Below are 21,028 nucleotides of genomic sequence, written 5' to 3'. Positions count from 1 at the left end.
CGGATGAAGATGAACGACAAAACTGAAATCTTTACTGAGGACATTATCTCTGCAACTTTAACGTACATGGTGTTGTGTGCCTTCATCTTGAACTCTATTCCTATATTGCCCGTCAATACAGACCGACTGTATAATTTCATTTATTACAACAAAGAGCTCTTATTACAACAATGTATACAGTATTCACTATATACGCGATCATCCTATCCATATTGAACTCCTCGTGTATTAGTAGTAGCCACTTTTAGAGAAAAATTTACAAATGACCAACGAGCCAATAAAAACTGGCAATATTTTGCTATTCGACTATATAAATCATCAAAAACACTCAGGACACTGCCAATTCTCCTTGAAAGTTATAAACTATGAATAAAAAAAGTCGCGTCTAACACTAAACAAGCAATCGACCTTATAAACTGTCCAACTTAAATGTGCAGTGGGAAATCTGATTTATTCATGTAAGCTTTAATGTGTTGAATAAAAACCAATGGACCGGAATGGGATGTCGTGAAGTTCCCCGCACTCAGGAACATGAGCACGATAGTTTTGTGATCGAGAACTAAGATGTATTTCGTGAAGCACAGACCTAACTTGAACAAAATCCACTCAATACCGTGAGCTAATTGCCAAGTACTTTTGAACAGTATATATTTTGAGATTACCAACACAAATTGAGAACACCATCCGACTTGATAAAATCAAGCTATTGAAAACAACTAATTATTATTGATACCGATGTCTACACTATTTTTGCTATTCAATTGCAAACTAGAGGCCACGTTTCCACACTAAAAAAGCAACTTGCACGCTGAATTACGCACACTTTTTGGTCCCAAAAACTTCAGGAAAAATTCTATTTCCGGATAGTTACGAACTGTTTAAATCTCAACTTATCACGATCACTTCTAACGTAGAACACTTTGTACAAATTATAATACTTTGGGTATTTTATCAACTTGGCATGGGCATTGAATTTGAAGTAAGTTCAATGTCGCAATTTAACATCTCTGAAATTCTATCTATGATAAAAAACCAACTAACACGATCTAGCTTGTGCCATTTTGAATATTATTTACCTCGCTCATTGTAAAACCTCTGTCACTTCGTATTCGGGTCAAGTATAATTCTGTTTAGCAAAATGATTGAATCTTATTTGCATCTATCATCTTGAAAAGAAGACAATATACTGAGTATAAAACTAGGGTTTAACTCTCAGTTTATACATGCTCTCCCGCGAACCAATAAAATTTGTCGGTTACAGCTCCATGAACTTCTGTCTCCTCAGCAGCCTCGACCAAAGGCATACTTAGAACCAAATAAGACTAAGAGAACTGCTCAGCAACTTAGTGTCACAAGCAACTTAAAGAATATCGATTGCAGGAGTTCAGTAGGATTTCCTTAGAAACAAATGTCACAAAATTTAACTTCTTCATGCTCTAGAGACCTAACTTCTCAAGGAAACTCTTCACACTTAAACGTTTTACAGACATAATTTAAACTACAAACAATTATTGGCGGTAGTACTACCTGGATCTGCTTCTTTCCCCAGGAATGAAATCTGTTCCTAATGCGTGTTCCTAAATTGCTGACTTTGCACAGCTTCATACGATGATGAATTTGCCTTTGCATCTAATATATACCATTAAGAGAGTGTAAGATAAACATATTGAAGTTGTTATTCTGAAAAGCAGAAAGAAACAGTTCCCAAGCGTTGATCAAAATTAATAAATTTTTCATTTTTTAATTGATATCACAACATCGGATTGTGTCATGTTATCTCTATCGTCTTCTTCACTTGATTGCTCTGATAGTGATTCTTGTTCATTGTCTCCATTTGAGGAAACTTCGTCTTCATTTTCATCCGAGTCATCCTCGTCATCATCGCTCGAATCATCCTCTCCTAAACGAACAACATTTGCTCAAAATGAGTCTACATTGGTTTCCAGCACGTAACAAAAGTGTGCCACATTTATCATCAAAAATTGAGAATTTATATTAGGAAGTTCAATAGTTGGCTTCAAATAACCACATTAGAGGTTAACATATACTACTTTTAAATTTAAAGTGAAAAATGGCACCAGTTTTGGCGCACTCTTCATTTGACTTTTAGCATTAAATTGCCGCCAATTGAGTTCAGCTGCTTGAAATTGTGATTGAGAGAGAATTTTAGATCACGCGAAACGCAAAAAGTCAAGGGCGTAAAAGTCACTCGAAAAGTCAAAACGGTCAAGCGAAAAAAGACACACGTTTACAATAACTGATTCTCCACGAGAGCAATTAATAACTTCAGTTCTTAGTACTACCACTTTGCTATTCAGTTGGCTCCACATAGAACTACCAAATAACTTAGAAACTATTTTAGCAAATTGAACGTATAAAAATTAGATATCCATACGTTTTCCGACTTCAACCCCAAAATCTCTGAAAAATTGAAAATGCACTAAATAAAATAATATTCGGCCTCAGTACACCAACTCTAACCAAGATAAAATCTACTCAACCTAATCAGCCAATTAAAAATGATTAGAAAAACCGGGTCAGGTTTCAGGAACGATAGTAGGCATTAGACTACGCATTCACTGAGCAAAAACCAAAACACGTCACAAACGGAAAGGAGCAAAAGGCCATAATAGGATTTTTCCTTTGAGATGAAATTCAGAAATTTGACGCCATCTTTTAAGGCAGCTTGTTTTCAAATCTGTTGTTTACCACATTTTCAAGTTTTCATGACGCACGCTGAGTAACCATTTCTTATTACAAAATACGACAAGGATCAACAAGGTAATACGTCAATGTTCTAGAATCCATTCAACTTTTCCTTCCTCCCCCTACTCAGGAAGTCACGAGCAAATATAAATTGACTATCAGTTAAAACAAATGCTATCAAAAATACTATCATTAAAAACATAGAAATCCATCAAGGCAAAAAAATACTAGTAATTAACATCTTTCTTGCAGCATTGAAAACTGAAATTTGATCAATACCTGATCGCTAATGCAAACAAAAGACGCTAGCCATCGCAGAGCACAGCATCTCCGCTTCTGTGAGAAAAGTCAACAATCATTATAACTTACTAAAAGTAAGAGAAGAGAACTGACTGCCTTCGATGCAAGTTTTCATGGTACTAATAATGCAGTAATAACAACCTGCCACTACTTTAGATAAAGTACCAAAAAGGAGCAAAACCACTTCATGTGATAACTACACCCCGGACTTGAGTCTCAGAGCATTTCAGCGCTGAACCGGCACATTTCAAGTGTAAAAACTTAATTCAGTTCTGAAACATTGCATCTGCAGAATATCTTAAGTTGCTTTATATGCAGTTCTTCATTATGATTATATTAAGGACATGGAGCTAACCCAGGCTAAACTTATTCTGTACCGTGTGAAAATTACTCATACCCCAAAATTAAGTCTGAGCAGGGTAATGTCATACTTTCGTAGCTTATAACTGGTAATTACTATAGTAGTATACACGCTACTTATATATAAGCTAGTTTGTAGGCAATTGCCACAAAGCCCATTTAGCTTAGTGGTTACGACTTGCTAAGCAAATTAAATGTTACAAGTACCCACGCGGAGGTTCGAGTCGCGTATGAATCAAATCTTGTTGGCGGGAAATAAGCTGAGAATATTATTTTTATGAAGTAAATTTTACTCCAAAATGAAGACTGGCCCGCTTAAATTGGGACATGAACAGAGTAGTGGCCATCCTAAAAAACAGAATGTATCTATACTGATTCGGCGCTGATTTACTCTGCCACCAACCTCCGGGACAGCCAATCATATCACATTTGGCCTGAAAATACCTTTATTGAATATCTTTAAAATTGTTTTATCTCACTTTAAATTGATATTTTTCCAAGTAATATTTTCGCATTTCAAATTCATGAACATAAACCGACTAATGTCGGAAGAATTGCTCTGGAACGACAGGCGGGTGCAAAAGTATTTGAGCCCACCGCGATTCCAACCATTAACCTCCCGCTTCAGCACCATATGCACTAACAACTGTGCTATTTGGCCCTTATTTTTCCTTTGCTGCAACCAAGTTTATATTAGCAACAAGCTTTACTTCGGAGTGAGAGCAATAGATATCACTCAAAAATGAAGAACGAAAGCGACAAAAAGTCACTTGAGAAGTCAAAGAATGTTCTAGAAGAAAAGCGCAAAATTGTCAAGCAAAAAATTTGCATAAAAAAGAGAAACACGTTTACAAAAATTGCTATGAACTTCGTTCAAGAGCAATTAACAACAATTGGTTGTATTGAAGGTTATGTTTCTATCGCAACTCACTTATGCAACTGTTAACCTGGTTAAGAAAGATCAGAGGTATCAATATAACCTAAATTACGAATCAATTGACAGCATCTAACCGCAACAACGAAGAAAACTGAATTGCCAAAAAACCGCTTGAAAAGTTGAACTGTTGATTTACAGTATGGTGAAATGTGACGGATACCTGCCGGCTAACTCTAAAGAGAATTTCGTGCTTCTGCACATTATTTCAGGCACTCTGCGAAAAGTCAGCAATTTCAACAAATGTCAGTACAAAACCGATCTATCTGAACTGTTTTCCGAGATTTAATAATGCAGTAGAACAAACAGCCAATGCATTAGTCCAAAAATAGCAGAGCCAGGAATGCTTTTACCGCTGCAACTTCAATGGTAATTCCATTGAGAGTCAATATATTTGCTCTAAAGTTGTTTTTAGCTCTTACCATCTTAAAGACGCGAAAGTAAAGGCTCCGATATAAACTTAGGTATGAAACTATCGGGTTTTTACTATCGAGTTTTTACAATCGGGTTTTGACTATCAGGTTTTTAAATACGTTAATTCAAAAATATTTAAAAACCCGATAGTCAAATAACAGATAAAACATCAATCACTTGCCTTCTTAATCTTATTCCAAAACATCCCAGGCCGTTTATTAAAGAAACTGAGGCTAGCATCAGAGTCTAAGCTAAAACCAAGACACGAAACTGAGAGAAAACTGAAGAGAACTCTTCGCCAAAAAACTCTTTGCTTTGCCAAAAAAAAACTCAGTTTAACAAGTTTTTATTCAATATACCGTACGAAACTATTTCTAAGCAACAAAAAACGTCTCACGTCTCCAGCTGTCGGCTCAAAAGCTTCTGAATGCACGCCAAGAAGCATTTCTATAGTTCCACAATAGGTTGGCAACGCAAGCTGTGATTTTCATGCCATAACCTAGCCAAAAAATTCCTGGAAAATAGCCACCGTTGACGAGCTTGTTTTGAACAACGGGATTGAAACTGAAAAAGAGATAAAAACTGACAGACTTTGTTTCTAAGTTGGAAAAAGTGTTCTAACTCGGTGTGCAGTTAGTTATTGCTGTTGCAACTGACAAAAAATAACCTAGGAGAATTCTGACTTTCTTGAAAAAATTATTTTTGAAAAATAAATAACCAAATTCCTCCCTCAACCTAGTTAAGAAAGATCAGAGGCATCAAAATAATTTAAATTACGAATCAATTGACAGCAGCTAACCGCAACAACGAAGAAACTTAAGTTGCCAAAAACTTTTCAAAACTTTTTCAACTTCTAAACGGAAAGCTATTAAGCTTACTTAATACTAATTTCTGCTAGCAATAGCTCTAATGGACTTTGATAACCTAATGCACTATGACTATATATTGACAAAGCTATGTATTAAAATCCTGAACAAAGTCAATCAATTGATCACCAGGAAAAACAGTAAAAAAAATGCAGGAACGAAAGTTGTGTCTAAATGTCTAAAACTATAAGCTACCAATTGTTTTCAATAAACAAGATTTCAATATGTTTGAATTAAACAGCTTTCGATTAATCTGTTAGCTATGAAGCCCTCTAAGTATGGCATTAGTTAAGAAAATATCACAAAACAGTGAGAACAGGCAGAAGTCAAGGCAACTGGTTTCTGTTAAAAGAATATAGGCCAAGTATTAGGATTAAATAACGCAACATTAGCTACGGAAAGACAATGGAAAGCAAAGAAAATCAACATTTTTAGGTGCATAAATTGTGTGGAAATCGTGAAAAGTGTTAGCTAAGTAGCAAATCAGTTGTGTCTAAAAAAAACCACACACATCTTGCGCGACGAACTGCAAAATAAAAAGAGCAAAAAGTACAAAGTTTAAAGGAAAAATTAAAAACCCCTTAAAAAATAAAAGAGCATCACTTGCGCATTATTAGACAGCCCATCAGCCCTCCTGTTAGTGTGGCTAGCTGGCAAAACCACCTGTTTTCATTTGAAAATTTTTAATACCGAAGACATCACACGTCAATAAGATTAATCTACAAAAAAACTGAACACAAAAAAGGCAAAAGGGACCGACTCATTGTGAAATAATAGAACATATGTATCACCTATAAAAGCATTCGTAAAAATCTCAAGAGGAAAAACAATGAAAAAATATAACCGGCTATCCGGTCGGCTTCGTCAGTAGCTAGTTTCGCTTTGTCAGTAGCTAGTTTCGTCGGCTTCGCCAAGTTTAGTGAAGCTAGCTTAAGCTTAATTGAAGGGGCGTGAGGTGAGCACAGCGGGGGGGGGGGTTAATGGGGGGTGAGCATTGGGGGGAGAGAACTGTGTGAGGGGTGTCTTTGGCGGCTACGGCCTGAAGGATGTGCAGGGGTGGGGGTTAGGGGGGGGGGCGTGAAGTGAGGGGGTTGTTGGGCGGGGGGTGGGGGAGAGAGGGTCAATTTCTAAAAACCTCCAGAAGTATAAGTCTCAAAAACAGTTTCTGTTAATTGCATACCCGGAGACTAGTGAGTTGAAAGGCTCTAAGAGAACTTAATGCCCACTGGGCGCTACCTGTTTATCCCGGTTTTTGAGGACAGAAAGTCAAATGGGTCAGACGGAAAATCGGCCAGGCGACAAATCGCACAAAAAAAAGACCAATAGGACTAATATAATTGCTACAAACTTCGTTTGAGAGCAATTAATGAATTACATTTCACACATGTAAACAAATTTTTTCTTTCAAAAACAAAAAAAAATTGTTCAAACAATTTGAAAAAGGAGGTTTATTCGCTCTCTTCACTGCTCAAGTGTGATTAAAACGGCTGCTCCAATTTGGAATCTCATCAATATCAAATGGTCGAAAAGCGTGAAAAAAGTTTAAAAATTTGAACATATCTTAAAAAGACAGCACCCCGATATACCAATTCATGTTCATCAAGTTGTAAAACAACACAACGTTCTTTTTGATTTGAAGTCTTCATTTTATGAGCTTCAATATGGTATCTTTATTTACTTTCTAAGTTGCGTTAAAAAGTTTTGAATTTTGACTGAAGAAAAAAGGTCGGCCTGCAATATAGTCAGGGATTTGGAAAAATTAATTGCAATTAATTGGCTAGATAAAAGGGGGAGCAATCAATTAATTTAATTGGCAAAACAAACATCAATTATTGCAATAATTGCAATTATTGATCAATTAAATTTGAAGTTCTATCATTTATATTTTTTGTAGATTTGAAAATAATTTTGCCTTGATTTACCCAAAATTGTGTGCAAATGGTTATATTATTTGAATATTTCTCAATTATTCGATTTCTATTCAACGACGAAAACTTTTTTTAACACCCAAATCTGTCAGTTTACATACGATCTGTGCCAGAAGTTTTTGATTTGGGAACTTTTTCTCTAGTTGCGGGTTTGACCTGACAAAATGCTGCTTCAATTTCCGCCAATTATTGGGCAATTAATCAATTAATTATTGCAATTAAAATAGAGTAACCAATCAATTATTGCAATCAATTAATTGCAATTATTGCAATTACAATTAATTTTACCAAATCCCTGAATATGGTTCCTTAATTATCTTTGAAATCGTTGGATTAATAAGAATTCAGGAATTTTAATGATAGTGAAAATTGATCAGCTAATGCTATCATTTATCACTTGTTAGATTTAAAAAATAAGAGAATCCTTTTGGAGCAAAAAATTCACAACCATTGCCGGTCAAGCAACATGAGAACTACCTGAAGAAGACTCAGTGGATGCCTCTTCGTCGAGTTGGATTCGTTCTTCCAAAACAGCAATGTATTCACTGGCAGTGGGGTTTTCTGGTTCATATAGAAGAATCATTTTGCACAATTTCAAAGCATTTACCCAGTCTTTCGACTGCAAACATTCGATGAACTCTGCTTTCAGCTCAACAGGTGCATCGTCTGTCTGTTCATTTTCCGAATTCTCATCTTCCGATTCACTATTTGTTTCAGTATTTGCTTCAGTTATTGACGTTTGAGACTTGATTTTTGAACTGGAATCTGATTTAGGCGGGGATTTAAGTAGAGGTTTTGAATTCTCTTTTGAACTGCTTGATGGCAGGGAGCTCATTTGAGAACTATTTGCATTTTTGGTTGTTTTCGCTCTTTTGGTAGTATTTTCTTTCGACGTAGGCTTCAAGCAGTAATGTGAGCTAGTTGAGCTCATTGTGTATGAGCTATCTAATCTGAAACATAATTCAGTAGCTGAGATGGTAAGACAAATTTGACGCTCCGATACACAATTGATCCGCCCCGCAGTTGCGGTTCGGGTAATGAACAATATGGCCAACACTTTTCACTTACAGACCCTTTTGGCCCATCTAAGTGCAGTATCTATTTTGGCAATGCCAACCTAAATAAGGTTTCATCACGAAGCTTGTTAATGTAGATCATTCAGCATTTGTTACGTTTCGGCTGAAAAACGTGGACTGAAGTATATCATTTTTCGAGGAAAAGTGTTTATTAAAGTTCATCTGTTAGGTTAAATTCTCAATTTGTTACGAATATTATCAACGATGAAGTTTCGCATGCCTAAAAATGAGGCTTTATCTGAAAAAAAAAACTAAAAAAAACAAATGACAGCAAAAAGGTCAATTAAAAGAAAGCCCCTCCCCTAAAATGGTAGTCAGTCAGCTCGGGGGCAGCAAGTCAACTCCTATATATATTTATAAATCCTGACAGCAGTCAAAAATTAAAGCATCAGATGCAAAAGAAAGAGAAAATCATGCATCCGAATTATAATCAAAATAGATATGATAAATAGCAATCAAAACATAAAGCGTAGTGATTTTGAATCATGACTGGAAAAAATAAAAACATTTCGGACAACAGCCTCCCTTCCTCAACAATAGTTCCCATTGACGCTTCTACTGCAGGCCGCAGGCGCATGGAGCATGCGCCACGGAGCTACGCAAATGCTCGAAGCTTATTTTTCTCCTTATGTACGCGATCACGTCCGATTACGAATCTTCCTTCTTAACGCCGATCCTGGAAGTCAATCTATGTATGGATTTTGATGCTGACCAACCAGCACCTCCTGTACATAAGATAAACGGACAGAAGGTGGATTTCTCGAATTCGAGTATCCTTTACTCGTATTTCAGATTCTTGATGAACTCGTGATATAGGAATCCGGTATGCTTCTCGGGCAACTCTTAGCATACGGATTAAATACTTTCATATCAAAGAACGCTCTGCTGGATCGTGAATCGAATGAGCCATTAGAATTGATATCCAGTCGATCGCCGTCATGAGTAGTGGCACTGGCAAAGAGTCAAGGATTTCATTTTTTCTGATGTAAGCATAGCCACCATTTGGACAATTAAGAGAATGAACTACAAAAAAATTTCTCCACATGAGAAGGTCGACGACAATTTTTCGAGATCCCATTCATATCTAAGAGCAATTCCATCTCTAAACTCTCCCTTGGTTAAATCAAAATTATATCTTTTCAATGGAAGAATCTTTAGCCAGCATGATGTTTTTTTTACATAGTAAAATCTAGAGAGTAATCCTCTTCTCCATTGATGAGATCTTTGATCGCCAACGTTCTCGCTCGAGCCTGCTATTGCTTTGCTTTTCTGATTTTTGAAGAAAATTGTCCGGATGAAACTGCATCTAAAGCATCATGATTCTGCAGCGGCTCATATATCCGAAGAGATCTTTCATTATAGTTTGCTTTGCCGTCAGGTAGAAGAATGCTTAGCTCACCGTCTTTAACAGGAAGAGAAAAAACTTTCCGTTATTTGTTTTTGTAAGAGGGATGGTTCAAAATTGAAGGGATAAGATTTCAGTCAACTGATTTTCCGGCCTCCCTCAGCAGACTGTCCAAATTTGTAGTGCTCACAAAAAAAGTCAATTTGTTTTGCAGTCCAGTTGTACATTAATTGTACACATTCTGAGGGGACACTTTACTATGTTTGGCGAGTTCCTAAAGCACCTTACGGTAGTTGATTGACTTCTTCTTTCGTAAAATTGTTGCGCCTTTTATCAGAACTGCTAACTAAACCCCGAACACAATGACGTTCAATTATAACAACACCTAATCCCGAAAAAATCTGTTTGCCTTCTAAACAAACTCGTGTTTTGAAATGAGATATTTGATCACATTATAACTAAATGCCCCGCAAAATTTTGAATTTCAAGCATGTCAAAGTAAAGCCACTCCGTAACATTCCTATCGCTATTGGATCAACTGGTGTTGTTCCTTCTTGAGACCCGATTACTCGTATCAAAGAAAATTTCTGATGGGATCTCATAAGAGTTTCTGTCAGCTCTATAAATTGAGGGACAAAAATTTCTGATTGCTTTTTAGAGCCAGATCTCTATTCAAGCTATTAATCGCGTTCCTGTTATCAATAAGAAAGATCGCTTCAGCGTGATCTTCCAAAAAGCGCCAGCGGAGTGCATGGATAGCATATTCGATGCCCCTCATTTGTTTCAGGCACACCAGCACGTTTCCCCCAACTAGTTAGAGATCTCTTTTAACGCACTTCACTATACTCCTACCTTTAACTTGTCAATATCTCTCAATGCCAATTGGTCGAACCCCCGGTCATTTATCGAGTGCAATCAGACAACACGCGTTATAAGAAATCAAGAAATTGAGTTCTTCGATGGCGATTCTGATTTCAAGTTTTGACACTTTTTTGCAAAGCTATATTGGAGAAGATTTGAATGATGTCAAAAGTCCACTCCATTGGCCTGCATTAATACCAGATGGACCACGGTTGCTATTGGTTATCATTGCGGCACGTTATATTTCAGAGCCATTTTTTTTGAAAAAAATAGCAGGATGAAACGGCAAATACCAATTTTTCAGAAAGGTTACTACCTAATCAGGATCAGCTTTTGGGCTACTTGGGCGCTTTTTGGTAGAAGATTGAGCAAGGTGCAATATCTTCCTTTCATAATCACTTCATCGAGTGTTGAGGGAACAACAGCCTCTGCATCATCTGAAAGACATCTTAAAGCATTCGATATCTTACCATCGTTTTCACTTTTGGATCTTGCGGGAAGGAAATGCGGCAATATATTTGTGCAAATCATAGCGCATTCAACCTGTGGCTCATCTTTAGGCGTCTTAGTGAACACGATTTTCATAACACCGTCAAGTGTGAAGCGTACTTTATTTCTGCCAATGGTAAAGAGGATTGGTTTCCAGTAAACAATTTCATGATAGATTTTCAATAGAGTTCTTATTTGTTGGTTTTGAAATTTCTTCCAAAAGTCGCATGGTTACGGTGGTGCCTCGATAGATGATGTAGGACTATTTTAAGGTAATTTCTGAGGGTCAATTTTTGCATGTTTACTGCAGTGTCTGCAGATGAAGGTCGGATGGTGATCGTTTTTATTTGACAGGCCACTGCATTTGATATGCATATATAAACCGCAACCGAAGCACCAAACCACACCTCCTCGGAGGTGAATAGAACACTTAAATTAATGGGTTTGAGTTTCTGACAATATCAGACGGAGGCTATTCACCAAGTATAGATTAATGATAAAGATAAATAGAACTGTGCATATAATTCATTGCAAAAAGATATCACACTACGCTGATACCAGTTAATCAAGTAGTTAACGGAGAAACAGAAATGAATACCATCTTGACAGAAAGAATATCTGCTAAAGAAAAAACATGGTGAAATGATTAGAGGAACTGTATAAAATTGAAGAAAACGGTGCAGAACCAATGTGACAGGCAAGAAAAAATGTGATAAACTTGGTAAATCCTAAAAGACGAGTAGAAAAGCTATAATTGAAGGTAACTTAAAACATTGGTAGTTTATAATATGTTAGAGGAAAAACAAAGAAAACAAATATTGAGGTCAAACTTCAGAGAAAACTGCGAAAACTCTGAGAAAGTCAAGACCGACCCATATAAGCTGACAAACTCAGTGAAAATTCCTGATGACATCATTTCACCAAAAATTTCTAGGAATCAATTTATCAGCACATAATGTGGGAGACCAATTCAATGAAATTCAATCCCTGGCCTATTTTGATAATAATAATATAGAAACACCCGCTGAAAATAACTTTGATAATGAAAATAGCTTCCGTATGACAAACTAGATCAAGTCCCTAAATCTCTTCAATTTGAGCTGCTGACGGCCAAAACCGACAATGCGATCAAAACGGACAAAAACAAATTGAAAATCTACTTCAAAAACTGAAAGCAAAAAAAGGGATCAGTGAACCCTCTCGCGCTTAACTTGCAAGATTTGAGAGCATGAAAAAAGAGACACCCTTGATGCCAGTCCCTTCCATAGCCGTAAGTAGTTAAAATTTGAAAAAAAATAAGTCCTCTTAATTGGCAAGCTATTTAGTGAGACACAAATTTCTGAAGATCTGTGATAGGCAAAAAGGCCTTAGAGAACAATCTCATGCCAGACAAAAAGCAAAAGGGCTCAAAAATCAATCAAAGCAAAGAGAAAAAGCAACACAAAATCAATCAAAGCAACACACAATTCTTTCATTCACAACACACAATTCTTTCATTCACAACACACAATTCTTTCATCTCACAACACACAATTCTTTCATTCTGTACAGTTGTTTCTTGACCTTCATTTTTTAAACACTTTCTTATGCATTGCTAGTTTTAAACGTTAGCACAATAGTTCTTTTTAAGCAACAGATTCTGTAACATAGTTCTAATTGTGAATATCAATAATTGTAAATTACTCCTGTAAATATCCTCCTGTAATATATTCCAATCATGATGATGACTGCAGAAAAGTTTAATAGTTATTCAAAAGCGGATCTTTATAAAATTTATTGCGAACTTTATCAAAAATTAGAGGAGAAGGACAGTCTCATCGCCGAGCATGTGGTAACCGTGAGTGAATTCCTTAAAAAATCGACACAGGTAACAACTAATTCAGCTATTATAACACCAACGATTAACACGAGTGCAGAAAATGACGTTTTTATTCGAAAGTTTGAAACATTAGAGATCGAGGAGAAAACAGAAAATTTTTTAATTGGTAGTAGTATAATCAAACACCTGGCAAGAGATCGGACATTTCCTCAGGACTGCAGTATACATGCTTACCCAGGCTCGACAACAAAGGAGAAATTGCAATTATTACAGGGTTACGATCAAAAAAAGATGAAAACAGTTATTTTACAGGATGGGACCAATGCTATTCTAAAACAAAAAAGTGATCATTTAGAAACATTATTCTCAGATTACAAAGATCTTGTCTCTGCAATACAGGAAAAGTTCAGCCCAGAATCATTGGTATTGATGGAAGTGCCTCCTTTAAAAAAATTGCCGAAAAACGAACAGACAAACAACAAAATTTATGAATTCAATGAAAAACTGCGAGAGTATATTACACAAGAAAACACTGAAAAAATCAAAATACTTCCTGTGTGCAACATGTTGAGTCAAATGGCAAATTACAACGCTCTCTATTACGATGACATACATTTTAATTTTCAGCAGGGAATTCCGTTTATTAAAAACGCAGTTTTAAGTCATTTTCTTTTAACTTCTTGTAATCTTGTTCGATTACAACCTTTGCAATATTCTCAAAGTGCATACGTGAGTAGGGCTAACACTTACAAACCATGGAGACAAACATATCGTTATACAAATGGATTTTAGCTGCAGTTTCTGTTGTTTTTAAGCTATTTTGCAACGTGTAATGATTTATAATCAGATATAACCAAAAATGGCAGGTATTCGACTCATAGTTATACTATGTGTACTACTCACATCCTCCGATAGTATTTCAGAATGTTTTTACAGTCTTCCTTATGCATCTCGAATCCCTTCATTCAAAGGAATCTGTAACAGCAAACAATGTGCTTCACCATCCAAATTCAACTTTTCCTTTTTCTTGGTTGTTATATGGTATCTTCTACTAAAAAGTGGTGATATCGAAATAAACCCTGGACCAGTTCTGCCATATGCACTTACGATGAAAAAGTTAAAATTATTTGATTCCAGAATAAAAATTCTACATCAAAACGCCAGAAGTTTAGCAGGACAACATCTGCTGTTGAAAGAACTCATTCAAGACATTGGTTACAACTGCATATATGCGTTTAGTGAAACATGGTTGTCACAAAACCATCCGGAAGAATTTTGGCATATAGATAAGCAAAACTTTGACTGTTTTCGAAAAGATCGCATCCAAACAACAAAAACAAAAGGTGGTGGTATTATCATGTACATTCCAAAATTATTAAAACCTCGTCTCCGCGATGATCTCAACTGCTTTCCGGATACAATTTTCGAAAGTTTATGGGTTGAGTTGAGCATACAAAAAAAGAAATGCGTTTTGAATTTATCATACTGTCCGGAAAAAAAACTTGTTAAGATGTTTTTGGAAAAATTGGTCCTGGGATTTGATCTTGCTATGGCTGAAGGAAAATCTGTCATACTTGCTGGAGACTACAATTTAAACTATTTTGCAAAGCGCGACAGAAGTCTGCTGCAATCTGTAATTTCTCCATATGACCTTAAACCAACGAATAATGACACAGCTACAAGAATGATTAACTCTTCTTCAACACTTATCGATTATATCATAACAGACGATTTCGAAACTGGCATAGTAGCGGATACGATTTTGAAAACTGATCATTTTGCAACAATGACAGTTCTTAAATCTGTGATGCTAAAATCAAAAACAACAAAGAAAAAGTTTTTTGACAAAAAAAAATATTCAGCCATAGCATTCCAAAATTTTATTAAAAATTCAGACTGGAGACACTTTTACGGTGCAGTGACAGGAGATATGATGTTATTAGAATTTCAAAGAATTATTGAAAGAGCATTAGCACTACATGCTCCAATTAAAACCTGTTATATTAGAACAGATAAACCAAAATTCTTGCTTCAAGAAAAATGGTTATGTGAGGAAACAAAAAGACAGTTTTCAAGAATTAGCGATGATGAAACTAAAAATGATTTAATCCGTCAAAAAGAAAAACAACTTCTTTCAAGTTTTATGGAGTTAAACAGTGAAAAAGCCAGATGGAAATTCATTCAAGATCTTCGTAATAAAGAAAAGACGCAAGCAAGAATTCAATCTTTATTAAACAGTTTTGGTGATAAGATAACAAAGCCCATGGAAATCGCAAATCTTCTAAATTACAGATTTTCGACTCTAGGAGAGTTTATTGGCTTGCAACAAACAAACAACATTCCTCCTAAAACTGCTCCGAGAAAGTGTTTCAATTTCCGATATATAACAACCAAGGAAACAAATGTGCTCATAGATTCTTTGAATACAAGTAAACCAGTCGGTCCTTCAAAAATACCAGCTTGGGCAATAAAAGATGCTAAAGCAGCGCTAGCGGAACCACTATGTTATCTCATTAATCAATTCATTACAGAAGGAAAATTTCCAGAAGATCTTAAAAAAGCTTGTGTAACTCCACTCTTCAAAAAAGGGAATCCCGAAGACCCACTCAATTATAGACCTATTTCTGTCACTCCTGCTTTGTCAAAAATTTTTGAAAAGGCGTTCAGTTCACAAATCACAAGTTTCCTCGAAAGGGAGCAATTATTGTCGGCTAGTCAATTTGGTTATAGAAAACAAATTTCAACAATTGATGCTATCCTGAAATCGACAGAACAAATAAGATTAGAACTCAACAAGAAAAAAAATGTTACAGGGGCGTTTTTAGATCTTTCAAAGGCTTTTGATTCTATAAACCACAAAATACTATTACGGAGACTAGAAAATATAGGTTTCGACGAACATGCTACCAATTTAGTAGAGAATTATTTGAGTAAAAGAACGCAAAGAGTTGTTCTGAATGGAATTGAATCGGACTGGATAAATTTGAAGAGAGGAGTTCCACAGGGTACTATTTTAGGACCTCTATTATTTAACATTTACGTCAACGATTTAGCAAAGATTGTTGAAGAGGATTGCACGGTTGTACAGTACGCAGACGACACTTTTCTTTTTACATCCGACACTGATGAAATATCGGCAAAAACAAAACTTGAACATAACATCTCAAAAATTATTGATTTTTTTGCAAAGTCCCAGTTAGTAGTGAACAAACAAAAAACAGAATATATTGTGTTCAGCACCAGGAAGAGGTTAACAAATACTGTTCTGAATGTTGACAATGAAAGAATAGCAGAATCAAATAATGTGAAGTATCTTGGCGTAATTATAGACAGCAAACTAAAATTTGATGGAGAAGTGAAAAAGATTCTTCAGAGAATGGCTTGTGGAATAAAAGTTTTGAATACACTAAGTAAAAGTTTACCACAGAAAACGAAAGTCTTATTACTTAATGCAATAGTTATAAGTCATCTACATTATTCCGCTCTAATTCTGATAGGGTTGCAAAAGTCATTACTCACAACTTTAGAAAAACAATTGAATTGGGGAATAAAATCCATTTTTAATAGGAGAAAATACGATCGGTCTACAGATCTCAAACTTCGCAACAAAATACTACCAGTTTCTTTTCTCTTGAAATATCGTTGCTCAAAATATTTTATTCGCTTACTCAGCAACGATCTTCCAGCGTATAAAATTGAACCTCTCTCTACCATGAGAATAAAAGAACATGACAGGTCAAAAAAAGTAACTTTCGATATAAGAAAGAACAATAAGTTTTTAACTGATTCTTTTATTGCACAAGCCATTCCAATTTATAATAGTCTGCCTTCTAATATTAGACTGAAAACAACATCGAAAGCTTCCTTAAAAAAACAACTGAAAGAATATTTTTGGAAAGAATTTTTGAAGGACCCAAAAGTAACTGATATTAAAGATGATATTGAGAGCATTAGATTTTAATTTTAATTTTTAATCTCCACGATGTACATATAAAATTGTGAGAACATTTTATGTTCGCATTTTAGGCCATTTTCTAATAATGTAAGGTCAAATTTTTAGTTAAGTAATTTAATGATTTTATAATTTTACATAATGTTATATTCTTAACTTTACATTGCCTCTTTTACCATTTGCTTTTTATACTTATGTGTACCAGAGGAAATTAACAATGTTCTTTTTAGAAAAAAATATTGAACAGCCGAGGTTCACCAATTATTATCGAAGCAACATTATAAAAACTGGAAAATATAGGAGTTCACAATTTTTATACAACTAAAAAAACCTAAGAAATGCCTCCCAGTAACGCCATTCTATGGCAAAAATTTGAAATCTTGTGTGCGATGTTGATAAACGTTGGTCAGATCCGCTGACATTCTACCACTCAAGTCTCAGAGCACCGTAAAAAGAACATCAGAGATACGAAATAGGGGCATAGAGAGAGGGGGTTATCATTCAATACTAAAACATGTGAGGGTAGGGGGTTATCCCCGACAAGGAGGGAATAAGAAGATTAGAACTGTTGTAAATTGTCACCTTCGAAAGAGCGCGCAATGGCAATTGCTACGAAGTCCAATTTTAGAGACGGGCTTTGCATCATATATAACTTCGCGGGCAAAAATACGCCCATTAATTAGTAGTAGTAGGAGAGTCTTTAGGGTCGGAGCCCTCGGGTGTGGAACCCTTCAGTTTTCGTTTGGCACGAGTTTTTTCATTGGATTGCAGATTCCACAGTTGCATAGAAGTCTCCAGGTGCAGCTGTCGAGTTCGTTGTAGCTTCTGTGGAAATAGTTTTGGTACATCTCTGCCAGAAGTTTCTTCGTCATTGGCTTCTCCGTTGTCCTACTGATGATGTTGAATGGCTTTGTGGCTCTGAAGAAAAAATTTTCGTCTGATTTATGTAGTCGGTGTTTGGGGAGTTCAAATTCCTGCTTTTGTCTTGTTTCGTTTTCTTTTCGCTTTGGCAGTTTGTCTTCGGGGACGTAGTAATTGCCTTCTAGGATTGAGAGGAGATAGAGGACATCGTGCATTTCCATGTACATGGAGAGTGGGAGTATTTTCAGCGTTTCGAGTCTTTGATGGTATTCGTCGTTTCCACCGCATATCCACTTTGTTGCCTTTTGCTGGATCTTCTCGATTGATTTCATGTCAGTCTTCGAAGGGTACCAGACTTGGGAGGCGTAAGTGAGTACGGGCACTACGTATCCTATGTAAGCGTTCAGTTTCGTTTCCATTGAGGTTCTGCTCGAAACATTTCGTTTGAGTGTGTAGAAGGCTTTCCACGCTTTGGTTGTTCTAAGTTGGCAGTTTGCGCTCCAAGAGAGATTTCGAGACATTACGACTCCGAGATCTTTTTGGGTGGCAACGGTTTCAAGACCTGCTTCGTCACGCTGGGCTAGATCCCCTCTGATGAGGAGAGTTTTACTTTTGCTAACATTTAGGTCCATATGGTTTGCTTTGCTCCATTTCTGTATTTCCCCGAGAGTGGTCTCGCATTCGTGTTCACCGTGGGTAATTGCTTTGAAATCATCCGCGTATCCGAAGGCCGGGATGTCTGAGATTTCTTCGGGGAGATCGTCAATGTAGATGATGAACATCAGAGGCCCCAAAATTGATCCCTGAGGTACTCCGCTGGTTACATTTCTGGTCTTTGATTTGCTTGTTCCAATTTTGACGCGTTGCGTTCGGTTTGTGAGATAGCTTTCGAGTAGTTGGAGTAGCTTTCCTCCGAGGCCAATGTTCTCGAGCTTCTGGATGAGTCTTTTGTGCGCTACTTTGTCAAAGGCTTTTCTGAAGTCAACATACAGAGTTCGAATGTCATTGCATTTTTTCGATTCAAGTTGCTGGTATAGTTCGTCTGTGAAGATTGTCCGAGTGGTAAAAAATTCTTCACCCTATTACATGCTCTCCACTGTCCGAAAAACTCGGTAAAAGCGTACAAATATTATGAGTCGTTGAAGTGCCTCAAGTATTAGCAACAAATACTTGACGCCGAGAATAAATTCGCTCCACTCGTGTTTTCTTGCATGTAGGGCGCAGGACCATCCGCAACGCGCACCATAAAACAACTAGGTAGCAAAATTGCTGAAAAAGAGGAATCATACTAGAACACGAGTATAAGTTTTGCTCTACAGAGCAGCGCTATCATATGCCTGAGTGTGCCGTAGTTTTTAAAGGCCAACTGACATTGATAGTTTATGCAGTGCCCTAGTGCGGGAGGGGAGAAAAGATTCATAACAAATTAGTTTAAATTGAAGTTAATTCTCAGGACGGAGCTCTAAAGATTAATAGTGCCTTGTCTTTGAAAGTGTACGATGCAGTCATGTCTCAGTTTACATAGAAAATTATTTCTCATGACTTAGCTATAAAGAGTTTGGATGCAGAGAAGTAATTGTCAAAACTTAAATTGATTAACTAAAACAAACGTTTTCGAACAATGCGTTCATCGCCAGGTTTAAAAAAAATGAATGAAATCCTTTACATAGTATATAAACTTGTCTTTGACTATAATTCTAAGAAATGAGTTAAAATAAAATCGAATTTTTGAAATTATTTATAGTTAAAATCGCTTTACAATATTTTATTTACACTTATTGCACTAAAGTCAATTCATTTTTTATTCCGGATTTTACGAAAATCACGGGTATAATGCTTTCTATTCCTGAAAAGGGATTTTTACTTTCATTCCTATCTGCTTATATTTTTTACTTTTTGGAGTTGACAAAATTTCGAATTAACATGTACCAGATTATTTTTTGAATTTCAAAAGTCAAATTTTTGTATTTGAAATAGTACTTCAATGTCATTTCCTGCCCCGATACTCATCGCGTGTATTTAATTGCGGTTTCAGCATTTTGATGTAGATCGCTTCTATCGTCATTAGTTTTTCGTCCCCGCGACATGCATCAAGAATCTCCCATTTTACTTTATGCGTTGTGCCAAAACATTCAGCGAGGTGTTATCCAACAGGGGAATCCTTCTTTTGATGCTCTGAAATTCTAGTGGTAACACGTTGGCTGGTTTGACCAACATAGATGGAACTGCATCCATTACATGTATTTTTATATACCACATGGGATTTCAGATTCTTATCAAAAGGTGATTTCAGGGTGGGCAAGCAAGTTTTTAGCTTTATTGTTGTGCAAATGATTTGAATATCACACAATTTTTTCAGTCTAGTTGCAAAATTTTGCGTGATATTTCCTCTGTATTTTACAAAAAACCTAAGTTTAGGCACCCTATTGTTAAGATTTTTAACTTTTTCAAGATGTTGTTCATTTTGGGGTGGTTTTGCTGTGACCTTTTCCTTCGTGACTATTTTATCCAACGTCTTATTATCGATACTGGAGGACCACTCCGTTGGTTATTGATTTTCAGTCCAGACCTCTTGATTTTTCTTAAGAGCTACATCAAAGTATTGCCAGTCCTTGGTCACATTAAAAATCCTATGCACAGTCCCTTGAATCACATTTTTCTTATGTTGTAACGGTGCACAGCTACGCAAATTTAGGATTATGCCGGTATCAGTTGGTTTTTGATACCAATGACAGCTGATTTTTCTATCTTCGTTTAGTTTTATGTTTAGATCTAGGAATGCCAGGTCTCTACTTCCGTTTGGTGTCTCAAGAGTGAATTGTAAGTTCTTGTGAAGAGAATTTGCATACTCAAGGTAATCTAGAGGGTTCCACTTTACCGTGCACACTATGTCATCCACATATCTCTTGAATAATTTCAATTACAGTGTGTCCTCTTCTCTATCAATTTCTGCACAATAGGAACAGATCCAAACAATTTCCTGCATGGTCTTATATTCTGTGTCAGTGATCTCTTGGCATTTTGCATGAGATCAATTTTTGCAAGATTCACACTCGACTCCTTTCCCTCGGAAAGTAACGCGTCGGTTACAGTAAATGCATATCACCTTTGTGTCAG

At 36.2% G+C, this 21,028-nt stretch overlaps 1 protein-coding gene across 1 annotated transcript in view; it reads right to left on the bottom strand.

Moving 5' to 3' along the window:
• Positions 1-1,642: 1,642 nt before the first annotated feature.
• The window catches only part of LOC142349390 (uncharacterized), a 35,331-nt gene continuing 15,945 nt past the window's right edge, over positions 1,643-21,028 (bottom strand). Inside the window, exons 2-3 of the mRNA XM_075400916.1 lie at positions 7,986-8,458; positions 1,643-1,900 (exon numbers count right to left, since the gene is read on the bottom strand). Coding sequence (XP_075257031.1) covers positions 1,734-1,900; positions 7,986-8,458 — 640 coding nt within the window. The 3' untranslated portion in view covers positions 1,643-1,733. The remainder of the gene's footprint in view (positions 1,901-7,985; positions 8,459-21,028) is intronic.

Source organism: Convolutriloba macropyga, chromosome 1, assembly GCF_964194025.1.
Source record: "Convolutriloba macropyga chromosome 1, txConMacr16.3, whole genome shotgun sequence".
In the NCBI taxonomy this organism is placed as follows: Eukaryota; Metazoa; Xenacoelomorpha; order Acoela; family Convolutidae; genus Convolutriloba; species Convolutriloba macropyga.
Note: the sequence above shows the minus strand (reverse complement) of the source record. Positions and strands in the feature narration are given on the sequence as shown.